We start from the raw sequence: 17,796 nt of genomic DNA, 5'->3' as shown, positions 1-17,796 counted from the left end.
CCAGGAGATGTTCCTTGGAAACCCAAACTGCTATTCCACCAATCTGAATTCAGGATGGCTGAAGCTCATCCATGTTGTGCTACACAGGAATTCAGAACACAGCCTTAGTACGACTTGTTATATTTGCTCATCTGCCTCAGGACTTCCTATGACTGGCAGTGGCCCTCGAGGGTCTGAGGCAAAGGCCTTTCACATCTCCTGTTACTCAGTCCTTTTGTACCTGGGACACCTTCAAAGTGCAGCATGATGGCAGAGACTATACCTTAGTAGCTTGCCCTCCACCCCAAAGCTTTGGCGGAGAGGTTTTAGGCTCATTTACATCATGTTCTGCTTGGGAGACACTCTATGAGATTTGAGCAACTTTGAAACTCAATGTGCCCACCAGAAACAGAACCTCACCTGTCTCCTATTGTGGGAGGACAGAGTCCTGGCAACCTCAAAACGGGTACATCCCTTATACAGGACAATCAAAAATGTTATTATAATCATCTGTAACAAGAAATCCCCCAAATAAATATATTGGACTCTACAACTGCAGTCTTAGCAGCACTGAGAACGGCAGCTGTGGTAAACCTGACAGGCAATACTCTCATTGTCTTTCCCCACAAACAGCCCTTGGGCTGAGTTTTGAAACCACTACCACAGATCAGTTGTTAAGGATCATTCTGCCTTAAGCCAAGCAATTATTTACCAATGAGAGGCAACAGCGATGAGACAAATGTAAATGGATTATGCAAACCCATTCAGGCTTTACTCTTCTGTGACAGTGATTTCTAAACCCACTTTGGGTTATGTATGAAACAGTGACACCTTGAGGTCTGCTGCAGTAATGGCAAACGCCCAGCTAGCATCAACCAAAGCCGTTTTTTCCCCCTGCCAGAAAGAAACCTGCTTCAATTGCTGTCCGTCAATGGAAAAACTCTGCTTTATATTGTCCGACAGATTTGTATCTAGCTCAGTTTGGCAGGAGTTTAACACTCAGATACAGCAACCTATTATCTAATAACACTCCCTGACGTGTCGCTTTTGCTGCTATGGACACAAATCAAGCAGCAGCAGGATGGCCGTCTGAGTGTATATTTTAACCCTTAATGGTCATGGCCACTGTTTGCTACTCCATGAATATACTAAACCTAATACACACCTATCGCCACGTTACACTATGCACTTTCCCCCTAAAGTGAGCTAGGAGTGGCCAACCAATGTGGTGCTCTCCAGATGTTAGACTACAACTCCCATCATCCCTTTTCACAGGCCTTGCTGTCTGGGGCTGATGGGAGTTGGGGTCCAACAACATCTGGAGGGTACTATGCTGGCTACCCCTGGACAAAAGTGTTGAACCACGACCTGGGACACCGGTGTTCAAATCCCCATTCAGCCATGAAGCTCACTGGGAAACCTTGGCAGCGGGATGCAAATGCACTCAATAAAGTGCCCACAAATCTCCCTGCTGGAAAATATGTGAAAACCGGCTTTTTCAGAGACTGGTTGCCACTTTGCTCTGCTTTCTGATAAGGGATACTGGAGGACTATAACGCTTTAAACAACGGCAAACATTTACCCAACAGTCATAGATTTAGTATGTTGTGTTCATATTTTTTGATACTCAGAAAGAACAGACTTCAGTATCTTCACCATCCTTACCTTGGTAACGTAATTTTTTGCATATTTTCTTACTAGCATGTAAATTGTTTCCCTAACAGACAGGAAACGGCACAGAATACGTATATGTATGATACACATGAACCAGCAGCCTGCTAACTTTACAGCAGATTATGGGTATTACTTTGGTGAGCTGCGGGAGCCTAAGCAGTTTCTGTTTGGCCAGAGGAAGAGGTCGACTTTAGTTTATAAAGCAGACACAGTATGTTCTCCACACAACAAATTAACAAATATGCCAGACATATATAAGGTGAGAAGTTTCTTGAATACAAATCTGAAACCCCCATTTCTCCAGAGTGCTTTTTCATACACCTTGTTCAAGCACGGTTAGACCTTACCATATCTGCCATCCTGCCCAAGTTCATAGGCAAACTTTGGAGAGTCGTCAGTAGCAGGTACCCCATCCTGCCTCAACTTGGCCAATGAATGCAGGTCCAGGTGCATCCCAGCTCTCTGCTCCTGCTGTGGCTGAGATTTGCGCTGTGGGGAAAGAAAGGGTACAATTGGGAGACAGCTCAAGAGCACCATTTAAAACAGGCGTAGGGAAACTCCGGCCCTCCAGATGTCTGGCACTACGATTCCCATCAACCACAGCTAACAGGACCGATGGTCAGGAATGATGGGAATTGTAGTCCCAAACATCTGGAGGGCTGGAGTTTGCCTATGCCTGATTTAAAACAACAGCAAAAGCTGATGAGCAGAACTCTGAAGTCTTGGGGGATCCCACAAACCAGCTGGCATTAGGTCCCCTATTTGGACTCCTGGGAGTCAATGGCCCTAAAAATCAAGTTTCCACATAATCCCCACTTCAGCTTCCCTTGCTGCTGTGCAGCCCTATGAGAGGAAATAAAAATCCAAATGCAACAGCCATTTCAAAGAGCAGCCGAGAATAAGAAAGAAGGCTAGATATTTTGTACTGTTGATCAAACTTCTTGTGAACACTGACTTTGGTTTGATCTTTGACAGAATTTAGATTTCTGAGGGTATTTTACAATTAATCTTATTCACAGATTTTGGACTATTACAACACACTGAGGGGTGTCTTTAGAGGGCCTTATACAGCAGCCTCTACAACTCCCAGGCTCCTTGACCACCAGTCATGCTGCCTGGGAATGATGGGAGTCCAACAACATATGGGAGGCCATATCTATTGAATGTATATCCTGCCCTTCCTCCCCAACGAGCCCAAGGTGGCAAAAAGATACACAATTTAACCACAAAAAACATTCTAAGACAGAACAACTGCAATTAAAAACTTCTAAAAGCAGTTATTTTAAATTTTTTTTCCCCCATCCAATGGTCTTGAGGTTACCAGGAACAGTATTCTTCAGTCACTAAAGGCCTGTGAAAACAATTCCTCCTGAAAATTAATCAGGACCAAGACAGGTGCACCTCACTAGGGAGGGCATTCCGCCACCAGGGAACTACCACTGTAAATGAATGCCTTGAAGGATAGTAGTCAGAGGGAATGAAGTCTGAGGCAGATTAACATGATGCACAAAAGAAGAGAAATCTGTGCCTTACCTCAGCATCTTCCTGAGCCACATGGTCCAAAGCAGCAACATCCAGCTGGACTCCCTTCTCCTTCAGCATCAAGCCAACAAGATCCAGGGGGAAACCCAAATTGCTATGGAGAGACCAAGCAACCTCCACTGCAGGCAGAAGTAAGATCAACGGAGGAGTGTTAGTTTATTTAAAATATTTGCAGGCCACCTTTAAGGATTGAACACGCTGAAGGTGGCTTCCAGCATATAAATTCATTAGGAGAAACAAGCAATTATCTCTTCAAATGCAGTGCGTTTGGGAGAGAAAGTGCACTGGTAGTGAAGAAACTGTGGTCAGTCAGAGAGCTATTGGCTGCTTGTCTGCCTGCCTTAAGAATGTAAAAAAAGAAAAGTCTTGTCAGATGAAACAAAGCTCCATCTGAAAATATCATCTTGCTCTTTGTATTCCCAACTGAGCAGCACTGCGCTGCACGTACCGTCTCATCAGGAGGTCTGTTCTGACCATGTAGATGCAGGCCTTTCATGTGGCAGACCTAATCTTTGGCGCTCCCTCCTGTTACATCTCAGGCAGGCCTCGCTCTTGTTTTTTCAGCACCTATTCACAACCTTCCTTTTTTCAACAAGCCTTTTAAGTGGACATTCTTATCCTAGGTTCTACCTGTATAGAAACTGTTTTATTGTTTTGTTGTCTTGTTGCTAAGTTAGTTCCAGGTGTTGCACAGGATGTGATTCATAAATGAAATGAAATGAATGAATGATCCAGCCCAGCGTTCCATTTCCAGCAGTGGCATGATAGGTGCTTCTGGACATTAGCAAGCAGGGTTTGAAGAGCATCCCCCATTGTTTGTCCCCAACACATGTTATTTAGGTGGATACTGCCTCTCTCACTTAGCCAACATGGCCAACATCCATGAACAGACCTATCCTTTTCAAGGGTGTGTGCCATAAAACCACCTTAGCTAGTGGTTTAATAAAACCACTCCGGGGTGGAGGGGATGTATCAGTGACACATAATGCTTAATACTTAACTGGGAGACAGAAAGGAACAAGTCTGGGACCTAAAGTTCAACAGAAATCAGTGGCAAGGTTCTATTGCTGAACAAGTAAGCTGTGCCTTCGGTTACAGACATTGTGTTTAATTGCAAGGATGAAAAAAGGCAGGGCAACTCAAAGGCCAGGCAGCTATAAATGGGAATAAATTGCAAGTGATGCCTCCCTTGTGACTGCATTTTCTCTTCTCCTTCAGCCATCAAGAGGGAGAAGAAAAAAATACTTGCCTGGGAAGACTTTGGAATGACCCATCTGTTGGAGGGTTCTGTTTATAATGCGGCGCCCCCGCAGAAGGGAAGAGAGAAAGGCATCCTCATGCTCACTGATGATATTCATAATCTGTGGGGAGATCAGAGCCAGATTCAGGAGGCAGTTAAACCAATTATTCCAAAGAACTCCAAGAGATACGGAAGTGTTAAAAGGCAGCGGCGGGGGGACGCAAATCCAGCAGGTGATAAGCTATTAATAAGATTGGACATAAGACATCGAGGGCTCCTCCTATCGCTCTGAATATGTGGAGTAAAGGTGGAGTACAGTCATTCATGACTGTAGTGCAGTCGTGTCTCATTTGCTTAAACCACTGCCCTTTATGCAACCCTGTGATGAGCCGATGGGGTGCGGGTTAAAAGTAGGTAATAAGGTGTATGCTATACCCATTCTGCCTCATTTAGTAGGGTCAGCTTTTCGAACGGGGCAGAAATCCAATTTACTGAATATTGTGTACATGTGGAAGGAAAGCAGCCAGTGCAGGTAGGGGAAAACAGCAAGCAAGTGCACTGTGTGTGTATGCCTGGGTTCAAACAGAAGGGGAAAGGATGTAGGTTAGGGTTGGGGGACCAGTGCACAAGATGCTGTTGGACTCCAGTTCCCATCAGCCCATGCTAGCATGATCAATCATCAGGGATTATGAGGACTGTAGTCCAACATCATCAGGAGGGCCACAGGTTCCGCAACCCTGCTGTAGGCTTTGCTTGTGTTTTTTTTTTGGGGGGGGGGGGGGTTATAGCAAAACTGGTTGCTTGGAAATAGGTTTGAAACGCAGCTCTGCTAACTATGCCTGTAAAATACTTCATTTCACTTATTTCTATGTACACTAAAATTTGCAACACTAGATTGGACGGTAGCAGAAAAAGCCTCTGCTCTGGAAGAAATAGCCAAATTGTACAGAATATTAAGAAAAGTTTGGGCTTTTAGGTGCACCTGGTCAGCTTTAGTAAGCATGGTCAGCTGTGGTAAGAAGCAAACTACAGAGCCTGCTTTCAGCTCAGTGTGTTACATTTATTCCTGCTCCCAGCTGCTCTCCTTTAGCTTCCTCCCAATGAGGGGGGGGGAATCCCTTCTTTAATAGTGGAAGCTCCTGTGCAGCAAATTCAACTGGAGAGAATTCGTGAGAAAACTTAGACAAGGTGTTTCTGTACACCATCATCCAGTGAGGATAGTTCCTATACTTCGTGCAACCGGCAGTAATTACTAATTAGACACGAGTTTTGACCCACCAGTTCCAGTTGCTCACCGTGTCTGTATCCTTCCTTAACTCCGGATAGGCATCTCCCTGCAAAGGAAGAACGACCGACTCTCAGAAGCAGAGCTTCCAGCCCCAGGCCTCCTCCCCATGCACTACCAAGCACACAGCTTTGCTCCTTACATCAGTGGCAGGAACTATCCTGTATAAGCAGGATATCTGAACTTCACAATTTAAAGCTTTGGTTTGCACAGCGACCACCCACGGCCTTTAAACTCACACACCTTTCAAGTCCTTTCTCCCTGCTTAATAGGAGTGTGGCTGTCATTCAGTCAAAGAAGCGGAACCCTGCAATCACAGCCCAAGTTTCCTCATTTTAAATCCCCTGACCAAAGCACCTCTCAGGCACACTTCTCTGGCATGAAGTGCTTTGCGGATTTTGCAGTGAGACTATGAAGAACAGACCCTAGGGGGACTGCTGCACCAGTCTATGTTTTCCCTAGTATGGAAGGTTGTATGGGAAATCCATCCAGAAGACAAAATGAGGAGTTAGGGATCTGACATGGTTACCCTTCCCGCCTCTGTTCCTTCCCCCATCCCTCGCCCTTGTTAAGTTTTTGATGGTGTGAGAACAGTCTTTGGTGTCCTAATCAGTTGGGAGGAGGTGAAGCCCCACACACAGCTGCCTTAATCAGCCTAGGAGGATAGGGCTGGAAACCTTCTTTGATGTTGGAAATTGTTGTGGGAAAGCGAGGCATTGGGAGGAGGTGGCTATCTATAAAATTGGATGGTTTGGGCAGAGTTTTTCAGAAACCCGTACACGGACTGATCGGCTGCAGGGCCGTGAGAACTGAGGCTACCTGGGGGAGTCACTTCGCTGCTTGAGGGCTTTCAAGTGGCAGACAGAAGTGCTTGCTTGGTATGTATATATTGCTAGCTGTTTAGAAGTAAAATCTTCTTCTCACTCACTTGTGTTTTGTACTGCTTCTGAAACTCTTTTAAAAGAACCACCTTGCATTTGGCATAACAGAGGTCTCCCTTGGATAGCATCTGAGGAAGCTTTTGTCCTCACATACAACCCTCTCTGCTTTGTCACAACTCCAGCAACTCTATCTACAGCTTCAGTTATTGAAACATTAAGGAACAGACTCTTTGTAGCTCAGTAAGGTGACACCAGCGTTTATCAGGACCTAAAGCAAACAGTTATCACTCCCCCCCCCCCGCCACCCACAATGTGAAATAAATAAAGGATCTCATAGGTACTGGGCCTATCATTTCAAGAAACTAGTTTGCTCATCCTGTTACTAGGTGTGTACTCTTGGTCTACACATGAAACAGGCAAATTGCTATAACATTTGGATGGGAACCAGGCGAGAAACAAGTGCCTCTCCCAGGAAAATTCTCAGTTACCAGAATTTCCACCACAACAGGAACCAAGCTGGCCAGGAACCCAGGTGGCGCATGGAGAACTTCAGAGCAAAACCGCACAGCCCTGCGCAAGATCTGGCGAAGGACAAGCCTGCAGGGAAAAGAAATTTCAAGAACAGCTAAGTGTTCTTGGTCAGAATGCTGTTCTTTTTCTAACCAGCCTCCCAACCAGGTAGTGCAGTTAGCCAGTTTTAGACACCAGACTTTAATGGTCTTATGCCCCCACGCCATTCCTCTTTACATGGCAAATGAGTACTCTCTCACTTATCACAAAATGTAGTAAGCCAGCCAGGCTATCTTTGGGGACACCTTCTAATTTTGCTGAATGGCGTGTTGGTCTCCCGCCCCAAAGCCTTGCCCTGCTCCCAACGTTCAAACACCCCACCAATAAGATCCCATTAATATTTATCCTTCGGATTCCCCTGGACTCATCACCAAGTATCCTCCTGCATGCATCTCACACCTGTCACATCGACAATCGATTCTTCTGCCTCCTCCACACCTGGTTTCCTGACGGCAGTCAAGAGTGTAGTCTCTCTGTGCCAGAAATGGGGAACATGTAGCCCTCCAGATGTTGTTGGACTCCCGTTCTCACCAGCTGCAGGCAGCATGCCTACAGTCAGGGATGATGCAGTCCAACAACATCTGGAGGGCCAGAGGTTCCTCTCCCCTGCTCAATGTCCATTTTAGACTCTGCTTCTTCACTCCAGAATCTCCTCCTCCTCCAAAAGTCCCCATCTTGCTCAAGTCTCCTTAAGCTCCCCTTAAGTTCAGAGCCATTTCTCTGCCCCAACCAACCCTTGTGATTGTGCGTCTTCCTTACTCGGCACCAGACATGCCTGGGTAAACACCATCGGCAATGCAGACGGACAAGGTGCGCACGTGATCTGCCACCACTCTGTAGGCCATGTCCACGCTCCCAGGGTCAGCTTCTCCAACCAAGCCTCGATATCTGGGCCCACCACAGCCCTGCAAGACAAATATATTTTTAGGAAACCTGAATAGGGGAGCTGCACAGAAAGTTTCATAGCACTGAATACTACAGATGTCTCCTTCAAATGATCATTGTTTTTCTGTAACATTTGTTTAAAGTCCTCTGGAAGTTCTTTAAAAGTACAAGATAGAAGCTACTATGCCAAACTAAGGCATAAGCCTCTCTATCAGTCTTGGAAATATAGCTGTAAAACCCGCCCACCCAATTCACAATCCTTGCTTCCTCTTTGTACAGTGGTACCTCGGGTTACAGACGTTTCAGGTTACAGATGCTTCAGGTTACAGACTCTGCTAACCCAGAAATAGTACCATGGGTTAAGAACTTTGCTTCAGGATGAGAACAGAAATTGCGCAGCAGTGGCGCAGCGGTAGCAGGAGGCCCCATTAGCTAAAGTGGTACCTCAGGTTAAGAACAGTTTCAGGTTAAGAACAGACCTCCAGAATGAATTAAGTTCTTAACCAGAGGTACCACTGTACACAGTTCCATTTGTCTCTCTGAAAATAATTCAGGGTGCTGGGCAGGAACTGTCATGGCTGTGTCTCTTGGCCCTTTACAGTTGCAGTCCTATTCTCACTTACCCAGGAGTAAGCCCCATTGAGCCCAGTGGGAATTATTTCCACAAAGGCATGTGTAAGAATGTGCTATACAGTGGTACCTCTAGTTACGAACTTAATTCGTTCCGGAGGTCTGTTCTTAACCTGAAACTGTTGTTAACTAGAAGCGTGCTTTCGCTAATGGAGCCTCTTGCTGCTGCTGCGCCACTGGCACACTCTTCCAGGTTAGCGGAGTTTGTAACCTGAAGCGTTTGTAACTTGAGGTACCACTGTAAAGCATAAAGAGATAGTTGTAGCTCTGCTGTCAGAAGCAGGATGTCTCTGAATACCAGTCACTGCAAATCAGAAGTGGGCAGCATTGCTGTTTCACTGGGGCTTCCCACAGGGATCTGGCTGGCCACTGTGAGAACAGGATGCTGCACAAGATGGGCCCTTGGGCCTGATCCTGCAGCACTTTCTTTGTTGATTTAGCTAGGAGACTGCCAGGGAACTCATTCCAGACTCAGAAGGAGGGCCAGGTGTTATTGCAACACTTTCTCAACTCTCGAGAGCTGCACTTTTCCACCCAGGAAAGAAATGTCACATTGAAAGGGCTGGCAAACTGGTGTTGCCATCTCCCTGAGCCCTTTTAGGGTTTTGACCAAGAAGCAGCTGCAGCTGTTGTTCTTTTCACCTTAGGAATGACTGCTCTGGTATATCACAGCTGCTCAAACTATCTCTCCTAGTTTCTAAAGAGCCGTGCAGCTAGGAGTGTCCCCTCCCCCAATGAAAAACCACCAAGAGACCAGGAACTGCCATTTCTCTGCTCACCCAGAAGCAGCTAATGTTGCTAGGTATGTAGCTTTTACATATAAACCCTCTGAAGTTTCAGTTTGGCTTCCCCTGGCAACTGATCATCACCTTGTGGATGGCATCCAGGATAGGAGTGAAGAGGTCGGTGTCGTAATTGGAGCGCTTGTTCTGCAGAATGGTCATCAACCTTTCCAGACCCATTCCTGTGTCCACATGATGCTCAGGCAGCTGCTGTAGACTCCCATCAGCCTCTCTGGCCATAGACCAGTTGGTAACCAAGGGGGGGGGGGGAGACAGAAGCAAAGGGCTTGATTATTCACCTAAAGCTATGGATGGGGAAAACCCCAGACAGTAAAGGAGATACCATAATTTGGAAATACGGTAGTAGGGAAACCAGTGAGAAGGGTAGCAGAAGCATTATCAGAAGGCTGCAGCAGAGGATAGAAAGAGGATCAAACAGACTATGAAAGTGAGGCGTTACAAAAGTTCTTATATGGACTACATTATGCAGGGTGCTGGAAAGGCAGGTCAAATTACTCTAGAGCATTGGCAGGGAACCTCCGCCCTGCTCTTGAATGTTCCAGAACTCTTCTGAAATCAGCAGGGTGCAAGGTGCTACATTCAGAAGGAAGAATAACTTTGAATGCACTCCCAATTATTCCTTTGCAGCCACAGCTTTGCTTCAGTTTAAGGCTGCAAAGGGAAAACCTTTGGAGCCACAGCTTGAACGCGACGGGTCTGCCACTTAACATGTTATTTACTTGCACAATCATGACTGTAGGCGCACGGCCGAAAATAAATAGAGAGTGGGGGACACCTGCCATGGGGAGAGCTTTTCAAGTCTTCCACCTTGCTTAACATCCTCAGGGAAGGAGATATGAGGGCTTTGGGACATTCCCAGGACCCTCACATGACCTTCCAGAGCCCAGGACACCCAGTGGCAGAGGGCATGGCCTGCTCTGGACTGGTAGGGATGGTCCCATGAGGGGCGGGAGGTTGGTTCTAGGGGGGTTCCTGGCTTTAGATGATTTTGCCTTTGTGTGCGGACCCCAAACCATGTAGAAGTGGTGGGTCCACTATATTTTATTTATAACTGCTTTGCATGCAGAATGTCCCAGGTTCAATCCCTGGCATCTCCAAGTGCAGCTGAGAAAGAAATACCCCTGTCTGAAGTTCTGGAGCGCCACTGACAGTCTGTGTAGACTATACAGTGGTACCTCGGGTTAAGTACTTAATTCGTTCCGGAGGTCCATTCTTAACCTGAAGCCGTTCTTAACCTGAAGCACCACTTTAGCTAATGGGGCCTCCAGCTGCCACTGCACTGCCAGAGCACGATTTCTGTTACCATCCTGAAGCAAAGTTCTTAACCCAAGGTAATATTTCTGGGTTAGCGGAGTCTGTAACCTGAAGCGTATATACCCGAGGTACCACTGTACTGAGCTAAATGGACCAGTGGGTCTGATTCAATGTAAGGCAGCTTCCTCTCTTCATGAGCCATGGCTGCAATGGAAGAATCTGGCTACTTCTGGATCCAGTCCGCCAGCCAGATCCAGTTCCCCAACTCTACTGTAGAGCAGCTTTCCCCAACCCGATGCTCTCCAGCTGTTTTGGAATACAAGTCCCATCAGCCCTGATCAGCAAGGTCAATGGTGAGGAATGGCAGGAGTTGTGGTCCAAAACATCAGTCCACTGTAGACTCTTGTGATTGTTCCAATGGTATAGAAGCCTCCCACCAAGAAGTGAGGCTCTGGCACAAAGTTCGGTACCCAAGCTGCTCCACCATTTCATACCTGCTATACTGCATGAAAACCAGATTCCAGATCTCCACCACTTCAGGGTTGCCCTGGTTCACCAGTGCTGCCGCATTCCTACCCCTGCCCACATGGTCATAATGGATTTCTGTGCAGGGTCCACAGGGACCAGTATCGCCCATCTCCCAGAAGTTATCTTTCAACTGAAAAGGAAGCACGTGGCTGGGAGGCACACTGGAAAGCAAGAAGAGAACGGCTTATGAACCTAGGGCAATAAAACCACACTCATTTTTCTTACCCCAAACTTACACTACCATTAACTATGTGTTATCATACTGCTCCTCTACAATGGTAGCCCCTTATCAGTAAAAACTAATAAGTAAAAAACAAGAAGTACAGAAAAACTTGGCAAATACTTGGGGCTGGTCATATCTAATGTATGCTGGGATGTATCCAATCTTTGCACATTCTAACATATTTTCTGTACACTCTATCCCATCCCCATGTTACTGTTGGGATACTGCCAGGGAGACAAAGGCCATCACTGCCTCCACGTCGACTCCGGACGTCCATCGATCTCCCGTAGATACAGTATCAGCAATTAGCGACACGAGTTCCAGAAAATAGCCTTCCACATTCCAGAACTGATGCACGCTCTATCAGCAGATAATGCACAGCGAAAGATGCACAGCAGGAGAGCATATTTACAAGCTTATTCAGCGTTGGTCAGAACAAAGAAAAAACATGACTGCCTGCTTGCGCGTTCAGGGACACAGAGAAACGAAAGCAATAGAAAACATAAACATCCTGTGAACAGGAAATACACAGACTCTGTGACTCACAAAGCCTGCTCCCTTTTAAGGTGGAACGGAAATATCCTAACAGTTACCACTTTGATTGCAAGCCTTTGGTCAATGTTTTTTAAATATATATATATTTGTGCAGTGCTTACTTCATTTTAAGATCAAAGCATACAAACTCCCCATCAGGGCAGGTCTAACTGTGACAAGAAATTCAAGTTCTCTACTCAGAATAGACACAATCTGGATAGATGGAATTTTTGGCAGAGAGGGTGACAAGGTGCCAACAAGAATCCATGCAAAGAAAAGATAAAGATTGCCAACTGTGCTTAGCAGAGACCGTAACTAAAGTCCTTGTTAGTTACCAAGCTTTTTGGAGGCATTTCCTGCACATTTTCAACAACTTACCCTGTAAAAACTACAAACTTTTTTATGTGTTATTTTGGATACTGAATTGGACGTCTGCATGCATACCACTGGTACTACTGTATTATCTCTTTTGGCATCTTTTTCATTTACTTACCCCAGGCTGAGCCAAATGTCCCTGCTCTCTTCATCTGCACTTAGACTAAGTGAGGCATCTCCTCCGAAATAGGTGACATATAGGCGGTCCTTGGGGATTTCATAGACCTGTGTTAGGAGCTCCCATGCCATGCTACAAGCTTCCTCCTGAAGACAAGGTAAAGTTGTCAAATGCTGGTAAACAACAAGTCAATGTTTGGATAAGAAGGAAGTTACTTAATTGCAAGGGGGGTGGCTTCTATTTTAGTTTATCTTATTTTCAAGGACAGTGTTGCATAGTATACATAATGATAGATTTGAACCAGAGAAAGGGGCTTACTCAGTCCTTTTGGGCAGGCTACCTCACAGGGTTGTTGTTGACTCCATGTATGATTTTCCAATGAGTTCAGGCTTAAGGATTAAATACAAATACAGGTGACTCCCCATTTGCATGGGGGTTATGTTCCAGGTCCCCACATGCAAAAGTGAAATGTGCATAAGTGGGGAGCACCCTGGAGAGTCCTCTTGGGTTGTGAGGAGACCCTCCCCAGAGCCCAAAGAGGATGCCGAAGAAACCGGAGGTGCAGAGGGGCTTTGTTTGTCCTCTTCGGGCCCTAAGGAGGGTCTCCTCACAACCCAAGAGGAATTTTCAGCACTTCTTGGTTCCCGGCGCCGCACGTGAGCAAGGCCGCACATAATTGGGGAGTTGCATGTAGACAGATAACAGACAAACAAGCTCATGAATGGCAGAGGATGACTCGGGAACTTCATTTTTACTGTGTTCTCTCACATTGTCCAAAGCACTTAGGCTAAAAGTATGAGAAGGAAAACTCGCTATATCATGTTTGTAAACATAAACACAAACAAGATTAGTTTAGACAACATGTCATCAGGTTTCTCACAACTGATACTTTAATAGCAGCTGGTAACATGCTCAGGAAAACCAAGGAAGCCTTGCATTTCTATGATGGGGTGTGTGTATTAGTACCTACAAAAGCTTGTTCCCCAGTTACAACAAGAGATTTCCTCCAGCTCCGATGTTTGTAGTGCAAGCATAGGGAATTTGTGGCCCCCCTCCAGATGTTCTGGATTACATCTCCCATCCTCCCCAACCATTGGCGACGCTGCCTGGAGCTCATGGGAACTTAAGAGTTGAACAACATCTGAAGGGCTGCAGATTCCCACCACTGTTGTAGCTCAGAACAGCCTCTTTCGCTGTTGGTCTGGCCTTGCTTTTGATTGTTTTTGTACTGGAGCCATAGGATAGAATGGAGGAAATTCTGAACAATGGTTTGAAATGAAGAGTGCAAGAATTGCTCTCATCTTGTGGTACCAATATGCAAAAGTGGATAGACTGACGGTGATTAACAGGTCTTATGCTGCCAGCAAGACTAACTAATAATGATGAAAGAAAAAGAACCAGGCTCATTAAGCAGCATATGAGCTCAGACGCACTGGGCTTGTTAGCTTCCCAATTAAAAATGAAATAAAAGCACCATGCTCTGCTCTTGAATCAATGCAGAGCTGGAAACAGATGCTTTATAATTGGTCACAACCTCCTGCTTCACCATCTCCCATGTTACCATTCCAAGGTCTAAAATATCAAACATGCAGCAATAGCATATGGCACCATTTCACCTGCATCTAGACCACTTCATGGTGTGTGGGAGGGGGCTTATTTCATATGTGACTGTTCCCCCACATCAAAATGCCCTGTCTGTGGAAAGCTGGGGACAAGGCTAGGTTGGACTAGATGATCCTGATGGTCCCTTCAAACTCTACAATGTTATGATTCCCCATGCAAGCAGATTGTCCTTTACATAGGGAAACATAAATTCCCCCACTTATTTCAGTCCAGATATCATATTATTATTATTACCATATTTATGCAAATATAATGTGCACCTCAATTTTCAAAACCTTGAAACCAAAAAAGTATTTGCTGGTGCCATCAAATCTAATGTGCACCCTAATTTTCATGACACAATTTGGTAAAAAAAGGTGTGCATTGCATTCAAGTAAAGTTGTTGTTGTTAATATACCACCCTTCATCACAAGATCGCAGGGCAGTTCTGCATGCATAAATCAATTCTAAAGGCATTGTGGTTTAAAAACAAAACATCACCGCAAAAGTTTGTCTCTACCATACTGCAGCAAATTAAAAATATAAACAGAAACACCTAATGTGTTTTATAATAAAGCATGGCCTCATCTCTTACTTTGAAATAATCACCAAAGGACCAGTTCCCCAGCATTTCAAAGAACGTGTGATGATAAACATCTCGGCCCACATCCTCCAAATCGTTGTGCTTCCCACCTGCACGCACACATTTCTGGCTGTTCACCACCCGCCGGTAACTTGCTAGCTCACTCCGGGGATCTGCTGAGCCCAGGAAAATGGGCTTGAACTGGAAAGTGAAGGAGAAACACAAAGCAGTTTTCACATACAACAGATGCTGAAGCTGGGATCCAGGGGAAGGCATGCTATAAAGCTGTAATAGCCTGCAAGTGAACTACTGGGCCCAATTAAATGGCAAGGTTGGCCCTGCTCATGGTGCCTCCATCAAGATCAGACCACAAGATGGTGACAAAAGGCAGCATCTTTTTGATGGCACAACCTCAGTTCTGGAACTCGCCCCTGCTAGAGATCTGGTTGCCCTCCCCCAACTGTTTTCTTTCAAGTGAAAACATAAAAGTATCTCCTTCTCCAAGCCTATAGCCAAGAGCTGGCGTGGAGTCATTATAACTCAATGATTGCTGCAGCAGCACTGTATTTTACTGGTGGATTGTATTTCATTGTATACTGGGTTATTATTGTTGTTAAAATTTCTATACCTCCCTTCAGCCAAGGGTCACATAAAAACACAAAAATATGTAACACAGTAACAAAAACAGTAAGCCCCCCACAAAAACCACATGGATTAATGTTGATTTTATTTGGTTACTGTTACCCACCCACCCTGGGTTTCTCCAAAAGGAAGTAACTTAAGTCTTTGATTTTAAAGGGTGTACTCAAGAGTATGATTTAGTTGGGCAGAAAGGGGATGTTTTCTCCCAACAAGTGAAAATGGTAGTTTTTCTTAATAAAAACAAATTATTTGACTCCTGGGATACCAATTTAACTGTGACTTACATCACCTGAATTCTTAATATATAGCACAGGCTCAAAATAAATCTTGCTATCAACTAACACGAGGGGCTTCCTCTTCCATACTGTCAGGATGTGGAGCTACCAAAATGTGTACATCCAGAAAGGCATTCTTGGTGACTGCCCCAGGATTTTAGAAATTCCCTTTTTGAAGCAATAAGCATCTTTTGAAAGTGTTGCAATACATCTTGAATTCTGGAATCCCCTCCCCACAAGGGTGCATCTGGAACGTTCACTATAACTTTTGGCAAATACTAAAGATGCACCTCTTTACCTTGGCCCTTTCACATTTGAGATGTATGTTTTCATGGTCCTCCCTATTCCTGTGACTGCAATTTGTTTTTAATGTTTTTTAATTTAAAATTATTATAACCCATCCTGGGGCCTGCTGCGATTTTCATTTTCATTTAAATTGCTAGTGGACTGAATGGGAACAATAGACTTTTATGCGTTAACCATCTTATCAATGCCAGATAAAAGGTAAAGGTACCCCTGACCATTAGGTCCAGTAGCAGACGACTCTGGGGTTGCGGCGCTCATCTCGCTCTATAGGCCGAGGGAGCCAGCATTTGTCTGCAAACAGCTTCTGGGTCATGTGGCCAGCATGATCGGCAAGCCCTAGGCTCTGTGGTTTTGACCACAGCGCCACCCGCGTCCCCATATCAATGCCAGGACATGTTATCAATTATGTTTCTTTGTGAATGCCCATCACTAATAATCCCTGTCTGTACTTATCTGCACTGCATTTCCTTCCAGCTTCACTGCTTACAATCTTGTTTATGTGTCCCTGCAACTCAGATGTAGCAAACTGCAGTCTATCAAAGCTTATGCAACCATACTTTTCTTACTCTCTTAAGCTGCCATAAGACTCTTTGCTGGTTTTGTTGCAAGAGGCACAAGGCTATCGCTATGGAAATCATTTCAATTTTGCTTTATTGTCCAAATGAAATATATTGTTTCCCCACTAATAACCTGTGGGATTTGGCCACCAGAAAACATCTACTCAAATACATTAAGCAAAATATTATTTCCATTTCACTTATAGGCACTGCTTTGATTTAAAAACTTCATCAGGGCGATTAAAGTATTTCATAGAAAGCTTGTAAAGAAGGAATCCCAGACGAGTCCCATGGGGAAGATTCCCAGTGGAAATGCATTAGATTCCCTAAGTTACTTTACTTTACTTTATTTTGTTTTGTTTTTATTTCCCCTCAGCTTGAACCTGACACTTTCCCTTCTCTGCCGGAGCTCCTCCTTTTACAGGGCCTTTGCTTCGTCCGGCAGGTAAGAGGGAGGGATAGCGGCGGAGTCGACTGGACCTTGAGGAAAAGGAATAACTTGTCCTATCCCAACCGGATTACACCGGGCACGCAAAGCAGCGGTAGGAACCATTCTCTGCAGGGCTGGTTCCTCCGCCGCGCCCTTTTCGAGGACGTACCTGGTTCATGCCCGCGTTCACGAACAACAGCCCGGGATCCCCTCGCGGCCGCACCGGAGCCGACGGCACCACTTGGTGCCCGTGCCGCTCCTTGAAGAACTGGAGGAAAGCCTGGCGCACTCGCGCGGAGGACGGCGAAGCAACAGAACGAGTCCCCTGGCAGGAGCTGCAATACCAGCCAGGGGGCACCCGGAGAAGGCGCCTGACCGAGCCCTTGCCTGCTACCGCCGCCGCCATCTTAACTGAGGGCGGAATTACGAGAGTCGTGGCTTCAGGGTTACAATGGCTAGGGCGGATTTGTCTCTGAAGTCCGCCGTTGTAAGAATGCTTTCCTCCTTGCAGAGGATGGTGGGATTGTGACGGACCGGTTGACCACCCTAATAGTTCCTAACCATCGGACTTGGAAGTCCTGGCTTTACAGTTTTTTCTTATGTCCAGTCCAGCCCAAAGGAGGGGTGGACGTTTGTCTCGTATGCTCCAACAGCAGTGCAAGGTTGGTTGAAAACTAAGGGCCATGAAGTGATGTAAAAATCGGGGTTTGGCTTTTGCTGCCCAACTCCCCATGGGACTCTGAGTCCCCTAAGTCCATGATCGGTCAGAGATATTTATTCTATATATCTCAAGTGCCAAAATATATTGGGCAGGTCCCCCTGAAAACTGAGTGACATCAACCGAAGTCTGTGTGAACTTCAAGTTAAAAAAGCCAGGCAG

At 45.6% G+C, this 17,796-nt stretch overlaps 1 protein-coding gene across 2 annotated transcripts in view; it reads right to left on the bottom strand.

Moving 5' to 3' along the window:
- Nucleotides 1-17,337, bottom strand: part of AARS2 (alanyl-tRNA synthetase 2, mitochondrial) — a 31,501-nt gene extending 14,164 nt beyond the window's left edge. Inside the window, exons 1-11 of one of the 2 annotated variants that reach the window (XM_081905646.1) lie at nucleotides 17,086-17,337; nucleotides 14,719-14,907; nucleotides 12,522-12,667; nucleotides 11,238-11,432; nucleotides 9,556-9,700; nucleotides 7,931-8,076; nucleotides 7,090-7,198; nucleotides 5,731-5,769; nucleotides 4,445-4,556; nucleotides 3,187-3,314; nucleotides 2,001-2,142 (exon numbers count right to left, since the gene is read on the bottom strand). In XM_081905646.1, coding sequence (XP_081761772.1) covers nucleotides 2,001-2,142; nucleotides 3,187-3,314; nucleotides 4,445-4,556; nucleotides 5,731-5,769; nucleotides 7,090-7,198; nucleotides 7,931-8,076; nucleotides 9,556-9,700; nucleotides 11,238-11,432; nucleotides 12,522-12,667; nucleotides 14,719-14,907; nucleotides 17,086-17,322 — 1,588 coding nt within the window. In that variant the 5' untranslated portion in view covers nucleotides 17,323-17,337. Of the gene's footprint in view, nucleotides 1-2,000; nucleotides 2,143-3,186; nucleotides 3,315-4,444; nucleotides 4,557-5,730; nucleotides 5,770-7,089; nucleotides 7,199-7,930; nucleotides 8,077-9,555; nucleotides 9,701-11,237; nucleotides 11,433-12,521; nucleotides 12,668-14,718; nucleotides 14,908-17,085 lie in introns of those variants that run through there. The other variant, XM_081905647.1, reaches the window with a different exon arrangement.
- Between the last annotated feature and the right edge of the window lie 459 nt (nucleotides 17,338-17,796).

Source organism: Podarcis melisellensis (assembly GCF_964234715.1).
Source record: "Podarcis melisellensis genome assembly, chromosome: 3".
NCBI classification, from domain to species: Eukaryota; Metazoa; Chordata; class Lepidosauria; order Squamata; family Lacertidae; genus Podarcis; species Podarcis melisellensis.
The sequence above is the reverse complement of the archived record's forward strand: the minus strand, read 5'-3'. Positions and strand labels throughout refer to the sequence as shown.